The 12456-nt window shown below is 44.7% G+C and overlaps 1 protein-coding gene across 4 annotated transcripts in view; it reads right to left on the bottom strand.

Moving 5' to 3' along the window:
- The window catches only part of CAMSAP2 (calmodulin regulated spectrin associated protein family member 2), a 140445-nt gene that overhangs the window by 33166 nt on the left and 94823 nt on the right, over positions 1–12456 (bottom strand). For all 4 annotated transcript variants that reach the window (XM_029062208.2, XM_029062211.1, XM_029062209.1 and 1 more), the window contains one exon: positions 22–115. In XM_029062208.2, the coding sequence (XP_028918041.1) occupies positions 22–115 (94 nt within the window). The remainder of the gene's footprint in view (positions 1–21; positions 116–12456) is intronic.

Below are 12456 nucleotides of genomic sequence, written 5' to 3'. Positions count from 1 at the left end.
TGAAATCCAACATATCATTACCTGGTGGATGAATGACAACCCGTGGCTGTACGAACGATGGTTTCACAACTTCAAACCACCAGAACAGCTCGGCCAGGAACACCAAATAATTACTCTGCAAGAAGGTTAAGAAATTATAATTAAAATTAAAATCACATTAATTCTTATTGGGAATCAGATGAGAGTGTACTGAATTTCTTTCCAATTTTTGATATTAGGATGATGATTCCATTAGAAAGGAGGACTGCCGCGACAGGTCTTTGGGGACGAGTGGTGAAGAACCCCCACCATTTCTCAGATCCTGTCCCACGGCCTCAGGCAAATTCATTCCTCTAGGTGCCGAGGTGTCCATATCTGTAAATGCATTTTCCTTAACTAGTCCCGTAAATTCTATAATTAATCAAGGAATCAATCAATCCATGGTATTTATTGAGTGTTTACTATGTGCTAGGCACTGTACTAAGTACTGTGTATAAAGTACTGTACTAAACGCTTGGGAGAGTACAATATAACAATGTTGGTAGAAAAGTTCCCTGCCCACAATGAGCTTACAATCTCTAATTAATAATGATAATCATCTCAACAACCTGAAGGTAATTAAACCTGCATTAAAAAGAACTGCACTACAGCTCTAAACTGAGCAAGGTAAAACATCATTCATAAAAACAAAGCACTGAATTTGGGGACATCAAGTAGCTCCCGTGCTCAAGAGGTGTCCCTGACTGGTGGAGATGCCTAAATCCAAGTTTGCCGAGCAGCAGTCAAAAAGGCAGGATTACATGTTGTTTAATTTTAACTGGTAGGTTATTTCAGGGAGCTACAGATTTCACACACAACATTCATGCAGAACTCCTTGAACTGTAAAGGGAGGCTAATCACAGATCTGTCTCAGTTCTCCAAGAGGCCATGTATTGTTAAGAAGGGCTGCTGGTTGAATCTTCTGAAAGGGTTCATTCATTTATTCAATACTGTACTAAGCGCTCCCCGCAGAATAGTCTTATTTAATGAGTGATGGGGATTACCAACTCTTTTCCCCAGCCTACAAGTAGGAGCATTTTAGGGGCAGAAAGTGAATGGAGCTGAAGCCGGCATGTATGAACATCGAATAATCAATGACTGATCATGATATTTATTGGGTGCTTATTGTGTGCAGAGCACTATAGTAAGCATTTAAGAAGTAGAGTTGGAAGGCACAATTCCTGACTTCAAGGAGCTTACAGGGGAGATAGACACTGAATTAAATTACAGATAGTGGAAATGGGAGAGGATAAGGTCGGATACATTAAGTACCGTGGGGCTGGGGGAGGGACGAATAAGGAGGGTTTAAAGGAGATGGATCCAAGGAGGCAGGGTAAGGGAAATGAGGTCTTAGTCAGGGATGGCCTCCGGGAGGAAATGCGACTTCAGTAGGGCTTTGAAGGTGCCGAGAGGTGGTCTGTCATCTATAAAAGGGGAAGGAATTCCAGGTCAGAAGGAGAACGTGGACAAGGGGTTGGTAGCGAGAGAGACGAGATCTAAGTACAGCGAGTGGGTTGGCATTAGAAGGAGGGTTTCTTTTGCTCCACATAAGAGGTATTTTGGCATGAAAGCCCCAGTCGGAGAACCCAAGACTGAAAGTCGGAATGCACTTCTGATCCAAGACACATTCGGTTTCTTGAGCAGTTTCCCTCTTGTTACCTACGAGCAATACTCAGCATGAAGTCATAGAGCACCCTGCTAGGCATAAACTTAAGCTTAGGGATGATGTCTACTACTTTTAGTATACTCCTCTAAGAGCTCTGCCCAAAGAAGGCCATCAAAGAATACCACCGATGGATAGGACAAGATCTTCAACCAAGTGCTCCTGAAATAGAGTCATCTCCCCAGCACTGAAGCAAAGCTCATATTCCTTCACTTATTCATTCAATTGTATTTACTGAATGCTTACTGGATGCAGAGCACTGTACTAAGTGCTTGGGAGAGTTCGACACAACAGTAAACACATTCCCTATCCACAACGAGTTTACAATCTGGATTACCACAGGCTCATCAGGGAGAACATGTGAAAGCAGCATCGCTCAGTGGAAAGAGCCCGGGCTTGGGAGTCAGAGGTCATGGGTTCGAATCCTGGCTCTGCCACCTTTCAGCTGTGTGACTGTGGGCAAGTCACTTCACTTCTCTGTGCCTCAGTGACCTCATTAGGACTTCACTTCTCTGTCCGTCTCCCCCGATTAGACTGTAAGCCCGTCAAACGGCAGGGACTGTCTCTATCTGTTGCCGACTTGTTCATCCCAAGCGCTTAGTACAGTGCTCTGCACATAGTAAGCGCTCAATAAATACTATTGAATGAATGAATGAAGGTGTACACCCAAAGAGGAAGTGAGTACAGAGGGGAAAGTATTAGCATTCTTTATCAGTAGTGACATCTTTCAATATTGTGGAAACAAGTGTGAGTATGGATGTGACTGCTTCAACGACTAATCCCCACTTTTTCTCATCTCCCACTCCCTTCTGCACCTCCCTGACTTGCTCCCTTTGCTCTTCCCCCCATCCCAGCCCCACAGCGCTTATGTACATATTTGTAATTTTATTTATCCCTTTACTCTTACCCCATCCCAGCCCCAGAGCACTTATGCACATAATCTGTAATTTTATTTATTTGTATTGATGTCTGTCTCCCCCACTCTAGACTGTGAGCTTGTTGCGGGCAAGGAATGTCACAGTTTATTGTTGTATTATACTTTTCCAAATGCTTAGTACAGTGCTCTGCACACAGTAAGCACTCAATAAGTAAGACTGAATGACTATACATATGTAAGGAGCAGCATGGCCTAATGGAGAAGCACATTCATTCATTCATTCATTCAATAGTATTTATTGAGTGCTTACTATGTGCAGAGCACTGTACTAAGCGCTTGGGATGAACAAGTCGGCAACAGATAGAGACAGTCCCTGCCGTTTGACGGGCTTACAGTCTAATCGGGGGAGATGGACAGACAAGAACAATGGCACTAAACAGCGTCAAGGGGAAGAACATCTCGTAAAAACAATGGCAACTAAATAGAATCAAGGCGATGTACAATTCATTAACAAAATAAATAGGGTAACGAAAATATATACAGTTGAGCGGACGAGTACAGTGCTGTGGGGATGGGAAGGGAGAGGTGGAGGAGCAGAGGGAAAAGGGGAAAATGAGGCTTTAGCTGCGGAGAGGTAAAGGGGGGATGGCAGAGGGAGTAGAGGGGGAAGAGGAGCTCAGTCTGGGAACGCCTCTTGGAGGAGGTGATTTTTAAGTAGGGTTTTGAAGAGGGAAAGAGAATCGGTTTGGCGGAGGTGAGGAGGGAGGGCGTTCCGGGACCGCGGGAGGACGTGACCCAGGGGTCGACGGCGGGATAGGCGAGACCAAGGGACGGCGAGGAGGTGGGCGGCAGAGGAGCGGAGCGTGCGGGGTGGGCGGTAGAAAGAGAGAAGGGAGGAGAGGTAGGAAGGGGCAAGGTGATGGAGAGCCTTGAAGCCTAGAGTGAGGAGTTTTTGTTTGGAGCGGAGGTCGATAGGCAACCACTGGAGTTGTTTAAGAAGGGGAGTGACATGCCCAGATCGTTTCTGCAGGAAGATGAGCCGGGCAGCGGAGTGAAGAATAGACCGGAGCGGGGCGAGAGAGGAGGAAGGGAGGTCAGAGAGAAGGCTGACACAGTAGTCTAGCCGGGATATAACGAGAGCCCGTAATAGTAAGGTAGCCGTTTGGGTGGAGAGGAAAGGGCGGATCTCACCCTCTTGATCCTGATTCTGCTACACTGACTAGCTTCCCTTGCACACATTCATTCATTCATTCATTCATTCAATCGTATTTATTGATCACTTACTGTGTGCCAAGCACTGTTCTAAGCACTGGGGTCAGATACAAGGTAATAAAGTTGTCCCACTTGGGGCTCACAGTCTTAATCCCCATTTTCCAGATGAGGTAACTGAGGCAAAGAGAAGTTAAGTGACTCACCCAAAGACACACAGCTGATGTGGCAGAGCCGGGATTAGAACCCATGACCTCTGACTCCCAAGCCCGTGCTCTTGCCACTAAGACACAGGAAAGTACAATATAGCAATAAAGAGGGTCGATCCCTGCCCACAATGAGCTCACAGTCTACAACGGGAAAGACAGACATCAATACAAGTAAACAGACATCAATAAAAATAAATAAAATCACAGATATATAAGTAAATGCTGTGGGAGGGGGGGAAGGGCAAAGGGAGAAAGTCAGGGTGATGTGGAATGGAGAGGAAGATGAGGAAAAGTGGGGCTTAGTCCAGGAAGGCCTTTTGGAGGAGGTGTGCCTTTAGTAAGGCTTTGAAGGCTGGGAAGAGTAATTGTCTGCCATCCCTGCATATCTGAATCAGGGGAGGGGGAGAGGGTGGTTCAAGGGTGGAGTTGGATAGAAGTGAGCTTCTGGGAGCCAGTGAAGGGGCGGAGGATGAGGGACAGCTCTGGGAAAGAAGGAAGGCATAGGGTGAAGGAGGCGTGATGTGACGGTATTCTCCCAAATGTTTAGTCCAGTGCTCTGCACGTAGTAAGCACTCAATAAATACCATTCAATTAATTTACCACTCAATGAAGCACTCAATCAGCTTGCCCCCACAATTTCCTCCTACAACCCAGCCTGAACACTTCACTCCTCTAACCAACCTACTCATTCTACCTCGATACTCTCTGTGTCACCGTCCACCTCTCACCCACATCCTGCCTTTGGCATGGAATGCCCTCCCACTTCCTATCCAACAGGCGATCATTCTCCCTCCATTCAAAGACTTATTACAAGCACATTCGTTCATTCATTCGATCATATTTATTTATTACACATTTCCTGTGTGCAGAGCACTGTACTGTTTGGGAAAGTAGAAAACAGCAATAAAGAGTGATAATCCCTGCCCACATGAGCTCCCAGTCTAGAGGGAAGAGAGAGATGTCTTCCAAAGTCTTGGAAGACATCTCTTCCTCGAGGTCTTCTCTAAGCCTTCATCTCCTCTTCTCCCACTCTTTTCTGCATTGCCCTTGAACTTATATCTGCACCCTTTATTCACTCCTCCTTCAGTCCCACAGCACTTATGTACATATTCATTCATTCATTCATTCAATTGTATTTACTGAATACAATACATTCAATAAATTATTCCCCCCTTCCCCTCTGCTCCCCCTCCCCTCCCCTCCCCACCTCCTCTTCCTCCCCCTCCCCTCAGCACTGTCATTTATATATATTATTTATTACCCTATTTATTCTGTTAATGAGATGTGCATCCCCTTGATTCTATTTATCGTGATAGTGTTGTCTTGTTTTTGTTTTGTTCTGTTTTGCTTTGCTGCCTGTCTCCCCCGATTAGACTGTGAGCCCATCATTAGGCAGGGACTGTCTCTATCTGTTGCCGAATTGTACATTTCAAGCGCTTAGGACAGTGCTCTGCACATAGTAAGCTGTCAATAAATACTACTGAATGAATGAATGAATTTACTGAGCACTTACTGTGTGCAGAGCACTGTGATAAGTGCTTGGAAAGTACAATTCAGAAAAAAAGAGACAATCCCTGCCTATACCGGGCTTAAAAGTCTAGAAGTGGGGAAGACAGACTTCAAAACAAGTAAACAGGTATCAATATAAACAGAATTATAGATGTACATACGTCAAAACGAGTAAACAGGTATTGATATAAATAGAATTATAGATATGTACATATATCCACAAATGCTGTGGGGGTGGGGAGTAGAGCAAAGGGAGCTAATGAGGGTGATGCAGAGGGAAGGGGGAGCTGAGGAAAAGAGGAGCTTAGCCTGGGAAGGCGTCTTGGAGGAGGTGAGGTTTCAGTAGGAATTTGAAGGGGGGGAGTGTACTAGTTTGGCAGATTTGAGGAGGGAGGGTGTTCCAGGCCAGAGGTAGGACTTGGGCCAGGGGCTGACGGTGGGACAGGTGAGAACGAGGCAGAGTGAGAAGGTTAGCACCAGAGGACCGGAGTGTGCAGGCTGGGCTATAGGAGAGAAGGGAGGTGAGGTAGGAAGGGACAAGGTGATGGAGAGCTTTGAAGCCAAGAGTGAGGAGTTTTTGTTAGATAAGGAGGTTGACAGGCAACCACTGGAGATTTTTGAGGAGGGGAGTGACATGCCCAGAGCGTTTCTGCGGAAAGATAATCCGGGCAGCAGAGTGAAGTATAGACTGAAGTGGGGAGAGGGAGGAGGTTGGGAGATCAGAAAGGAGGCTGATGCAGTAATCCAGTCAGGATAGGATAAGTGACTGTACTAACGTGGTAGCATTAGCGTTAATAATAATAATAATAATAATAATAATAATGTTGGTATTTATTAAGCACTTACTATGTGCCGAGCACTGTTCTAAGAGCTGGGGTAGATACAGGGTCATCAGGTTGTCCCATGTGGGGCTCACAGTCTTAATCCCCATTTTACAGATGAGGTAACTGAGGCACCGAGAAGTTAAGTGACTTGCCCAAAGTCACATAGCTGACAGGTGGCGAAGCCAGGATTAGAACCCATTCATTCATTCATTCATTCATTCATTCATTCATGCAATAGTATTTATTGAGTGCTTACTATGTGCACAGCACTGAACTAAGCGCTTGGAATGTACAAATCGGTAACAGATAGAGACAGTCCCTGCCCTTTGACGGGCTTACAGTCTAATCGGGGGAGACAGGTAGACAAGAACAATAGCAATAAATAGATTCAAGGGGATAACCCATGACCTGGCAATGTTGTAAAGGTGAGACCGACAGGCTTTGGTGACGGATTGGATATGTGGAGTGAATGAGAGAGCGGAGTCAAGGATAACCCCAAGGTTGTGGGCTTGTGAGATGGGAAGGATGGCAGTGCCATCCACATTAACAAGAAAGTCAGGAAGTGGACAGGGTTTGGGAGGGAAGATATGGAGCTCTGTCTTGGACATGTTGAGTTTTAAGTGGAGGGAGGACATCCAAGTAGAGATGTCCTGAAGGGAGGAGGAGATGCGAGCCGGGAGGGAGGGAGAGAGAATAGGGGAGGAGATATAGATTTGGGTGTCATCCTCATAGAGGTGATAGTTGAAGCCGTCGGAGCGAATAAGTTCACCAAAGGAGTAAGTACAGGTAGAAAAGAGAAGGGGACCAAGAACTGACCCTTGAGGTAGCCCTACAGTTAGGAGTTGGGAGGGGGAGGAGGAGCCTGCGAAGGAGCCTGAAAATGAATGGTCAGAGAGATAAGAGAAGAACCAGGAGAGGATGGAGTCACTGAAGCCAAGGTTGGATAATGAGTTGAGGAGAAGGGGATGGTCGACAGTGTCAAAGGCAGCTGAGAGGTGGAGTAGGAGCCGTTGGATTTGGCAAGAAGGAGGTCACTGATGATTTTCGAGAGGGTGGTTTCAGTGGAGTGGAGGCGGCGGAAGCCAGACTGGAGGGGGTCCGGGAGGGAGCTGGAGGAGAGGAATTGGAGGCAGCGAGTGTAGACGACTCGCTCCAGGAGTTTGGAAAGGAAGGTTAGGAGGGAGATGGGGCAATAACTGGAGGGGGGCTGTGGGGTCAAGGGAGGGTTTTTTTTTAGGATGGGGGAGATGTGAACACATTTGAAGGCAGAGGGGAAGAAGCCATTGGAGAGTGCGCAGTTGAAGATGAAAGTTAAGGAGGGGAGGAAGGAAGGTGCGAGAGTTTTTATAAGATGGGAGGGAATGGGGTCTGATGTGCATGTGGAGGGGGTGGCACTTAAGAGGAGGGAGGAGATCTCCTCTGAAGATACTGCTGGGAAGGATGGAAAAGCAGAAGAGGGGCCCGAGAGGAGGGGGGATGGAGAAGCGCGAGGGGTGATTTGGGGGAGCTCAGACCTGATGGTGTTTATTTTCCTAATGAAGTAGGTGGCCGGATCATTAGGGATGGGGGAGGGGGAAGGACAGGGAACCTGAGGAGGGAGTTGAATGTCTGGAACAGATGATGAGACTGATGGGCATGGGTGTCAGTAAGAGAGGAGAAATAGTTTTCCCGGGTAGAGGAGAGGGCAGAGTTAAGTCAAGAAAAGACAAACTTAAAGTGGACAAGTTTGGGCCTCATGTTTATATTTCCGCCAGCAGTATTCGGTGGCTCGAGCGTCAGAGCAAAGGAGTCGGACAGTGGAGGGGATCCAGGTCTGTGGGTTAGTGGTGCGAGAGAGACGAACGGACAGGGGAGCAAATAAATTGAGTCGAGAGGGTAGAGTTAAGTTGGAGTTTGGTCATCAAGAGTGGGTAGAACGGGTAGGGAGGCTAGGTGGGCTGTGATATCTGCAATTTACTTATGTTGATGTCTTTCTCCCCATTTACACTGTAAGTCTGTGGTGGGTGGGCACATTTCTACCAAATCTGTTATTTTGTATTCTTCCAAGTACTTAGTATAGTACTCTGCACATAGTCAGCACTCAATAAATACAAGTGATTATTGATTACAATGCTTTTTTATCATTATTATTATTGGATGTTAAGGCTAGGGTCAGTTTTATATTTCATTACCAATGGGTTTTCAATAAACATCAGTAAAAAAATTAAGTGACCTACTTCAAGATTCTGCTGTTGTGTTAGTTTTTTTGAATCATTACATGATTGTACATGCTATCTTCCATTGCCTAGGATGATGGGAAAACAATTGCTAAGAAACATTTTTCCTGAATGACATACTATGATTATTTCCTCTGGGCAGCCAGTGCAAAAACACTGCCGGGAATTATATATGAGGAGATGAGTTAAATCATTAGGTAGATTTGGGGCACTTAAGAACAAGTGTCGGCATCACTCAAGTCAGCATACCTCTGCACTTAGGTTAATTAGATGCTTAAATCTAGCAGATTTATCACCTCAGACTGTCCTCAGTAACAGGTAACCCTTTTACAGCCTATAGATCCAATCATGGTTGGATAATTTTGTCTACTTGGGTTTTAAAACTACTTTTAAAAGAAGTTTTGACATTTCTTTTGGAATCACCCCTTAATCACACATGAAAGCCGAGAATCTGTTCGTGGCAAAGAATTTGCTTTTAATCCATTGTAAATGATCACAGCACCACAGCACTCATTTGCTTGTTCTTTATAACTCATAAAAGAGGCATCAAATTTAGGAAAGAGCACGCAAAAAAGCCCTTTGATCAATGGTAATTCTTGAGCACTTACTATGTGCACAGTGCTGTACTAAGCACTTGGGAGTACAATGTAACAAAGCTGGTGGACACGTTCCTGGCCCAGAATGAGTTTACAATCTCCGTCCCCTGGCACAACATACAGCAACCAAGGCAGTGGTGTTGTAACTGCTCAAGAAATCAGCAAAAATAATTCAAACTGACAGACCTGGAGGAATTAGTACAAATCCAAATTTTAAAAGTTACTCTACAGCCTTATAGACTTGACAAAATAATTGTTTACACAATTTTTTGTCAAGTCTATAAGGCTGTAAGGTAACTTTTAAACTTCTGTGTATGCATAAATAGCTACTTTCCTCCAACAGCACATAGTAATTTACAGTGGTGAGAAGTATTTGAGAATGACGGTTTTACTTGTTTTTATGCCCTGAATATCCCCCTCCCTCCCAAGGTGATGCAGGATATTGAAAGATGAGGAAAATTTCATACTCATTTAAAATAAAGATATTTCCTGTATATGTGTTGGCAAAAGGAATGGGAGAATTAATGTTCTACAGGAGATGAAAATCTAAAGGCAGTCTGTTTTCTATAGTAGCATCTAATGGTTTCATTATGGGGCAAAGGCAGGCTGGTTTTTCATTCTTATTTTCAACCTTAATAATACTAAATATCTGAATATAATTTCCTGTTTTGAACATGACATCTAGGTAGAAAATAATAACTGTGGCATTTGTTAGGTGCTTGCTATGTGCCAAGCACTGTACTAAGCGCTAGGGTTAATACAAGATCATCAGGTCTCACATGGGGCTCACATTCTAACTAGGAGTGTGAGCAGGTTTTGAATCCCCACTTGGCAGATGAGGGAACTGAGGCACAGAGAAGTGAAGACATTTCCCCGAGGTCATGCAGCAGGTAAGCGGCAGAGCCGGGACTAGAACCCAGGTCCTCTGACTTCTAAGCCCGTGCTATTTCCAGCAGGCCGTGTTGCTTCCTCACGTAAACTACACATTCCCTTAGCAAGTTAACAGTACTCCCAAACGGTGTCCGGAGACCCTGGTGAAACCCATGTGAATTTAGCTGGAAACGAAGTTATTTTCACACGTGAAAAATAGAGCTTTAAAGGGTGAGCTAGAGTTTTCATGCCTGTTTGAGAAGAAAGGCTGGCAATTTTTTTCAAACTTCATTTGCATGCAAAGGGGTATGAGTACTAAAAAAGCTTGTGAAAGGACTACATTGAGTTTTTTCAAACTGTATACACTTCCCTGAACTACGAAAGAACTGTACATTCATCCATTCGTTTATTCCCAAGCTTAAAAATATTCAGCTTTATTTTGAGGGCCCTGGAAGATCCTTAGTTGAGGAGAAGTAGGATGCACTTGAATGTGCTTATAAATTTGTATTTTGAATGAAGTTGTAATGATCCACTAAGAGTCCTAAATTTTGCAATATTATATAGTTGTTACTGTATAAAAAAACTTTTTAAGGTTAAAACTGGATTAATAATTTTTGAAATGACAGGCACCATTATTTTAAATTGCATAGGTGTTTTCAGTTTTACTTTCAATTTTAAAATTATTACTATTACTAGTTGAGAAGGAGGATAACCTAGTGGATAGGGCACAGACCTGAAAATTGGGACACCTGGCTTCCAATCCCAGCTCTGCCGTTTGCCAGCTGTGTGACCTTGGACAAGTCATCGAATTTCTCTGGGCCTCCATTTCCTCATCTGTAAAATGGAAATTAAAAATCTGTCCTCTCTCCTGCTTATAACTGTGAGACAGGGACTGGGTCTGCTCTGGCTGTATTCTATCTACTCCCAGCACTTAATATAGCACTTGGCATGTAAGTGCTTACCAAATGCCACAATTATTATTATTAGTATTATTAATGATTATTACTATTAATGAATTCTGTTGCAGATAATAAGTGGGTCACTTGAACAAACTTCACTGAGATGAAGCTTATTTATATTGGTGTCTGTCTCCCTGCTAGACTGTAAGCCCATTGTGGGCAGGGAATGTGTCTGTTACAGAGTATACTGTACTCCCTCAAGTGCACGATGGACCAAAGGAGAAACAATTTATATTCCTGTAACCTTTCTTCTCCAAGGTGGTGGTGGGCTCATCTCTGCAGTTAGATAATCCCTTCAGAGAATGACTTCAAGATTCGGAGCTGCAGAGAGCCTTAGGACTTCCAGCTGGGACATCTGGGCTCTGCCCTGCTGCTTCATTCGATGATAATGTTGGTATTTGTTAAGCGTCTACTATGTGCCGAGCACTGTTCTAAGCGTTGGGGTAGATACAGGGTCATCAGGTTGTCCCATGTGAGGCTCACGGTCTTAATCCCCATTTTACAGATGGGGTAACTGAAGCACCAAGAAGTTAGGTGACTTGCCCAAAGTCACACAGCTGAAAGGTGGCAGAGCCAGGATTAGAACCCATGACCTCTGACTCTTAAGCCCATGCTCTTTCCACTGAGCCACACTGCTTCTCTCTCTCTCTCACCCGGCAAGTCAGACCTTCTTTCTCCAGTTCCCACATGAGGCAGGTGCTAGGAGTATCCACCCCAGAAAACAGAAGTGAATAGGCAGGGTATGCCTGGATCGCCATGGAACAGATGATATTTGGACTCCTTGGGGTCTTGGTTAGGCCCCTCATGCACCCTAGAGTGCTGGGGATTGACATGAGGGTTTGATGACTGTCTGGGCAGAAGCTCTAACAGTGCTTCCTCCTTATGACAATCGTTTTTTTTTAAAAAAACTTCTGTTTTGTACAGCGCTTTTATTTTTCCAAAGCACAACACCCCTGGGAGATGCAGGAATTATTGTCCCCATTTTACAAGCAAAGAAACTGGGCTCGGGAACACAACATGACCTTTCCATGGTCAGTGTGAGTACCCATGTGACGTTTAGTGTTTTCTCGGGAATTGTGTGGCCTCAGCACACACACACACACACACACTCTTCTTCCAGGATGCAGGCTTACACAACAGGTTTGGTGTTAGAAGGTTTTTCCATGAAGATGCATCTGCGCAGATGCAGCACAACATGGTACCAAAGGAAATGGGTGGATGCAGGTTCTTGGGGGCAGACACAGGGTAAGGACTACAATGCAGTTTTTCCTTACTGCAGGAATGCATTCCCCAAATTCTAGGAGACTTGAGAATACCTAAAACATATATCTCATACAAAGGTTGGCCTCGTCAGAGAGGTGCACTGTTAGGCAGCAAAGAGCTGATGAGTCCACACTTATCCACATTGCATGCTCATTATAGGCAGGGCACATGTTCATTTATTCTCTTGTATCGTACTCTTCTGAGTGCTGAGAACAGTGCTCTGCATAAAGTAAGCGCTCAATA

Source organism: Ornithorhynchus anatinus, chromosome 4 (assembly GCF_004115215.2).
Source record: "Ornithorhynchus anatinus isolate Pmale09 chromosome 4, mOrnAna1.pri.v4, whole genome shotgun sequence".
In the NCBI taxonomy this organism is placed as follows: Eukaryota; Metazoa; Chordata; class Mammalia; order Monotremata; family Ornithorhynchidae; genus Ornithorhynchus; species Ornithorhynchus anatinus.
Note: the sequence above shows the minus strand (reverse complement) of the source record. Positions and strands in the feature narration are given on the sequence as shown.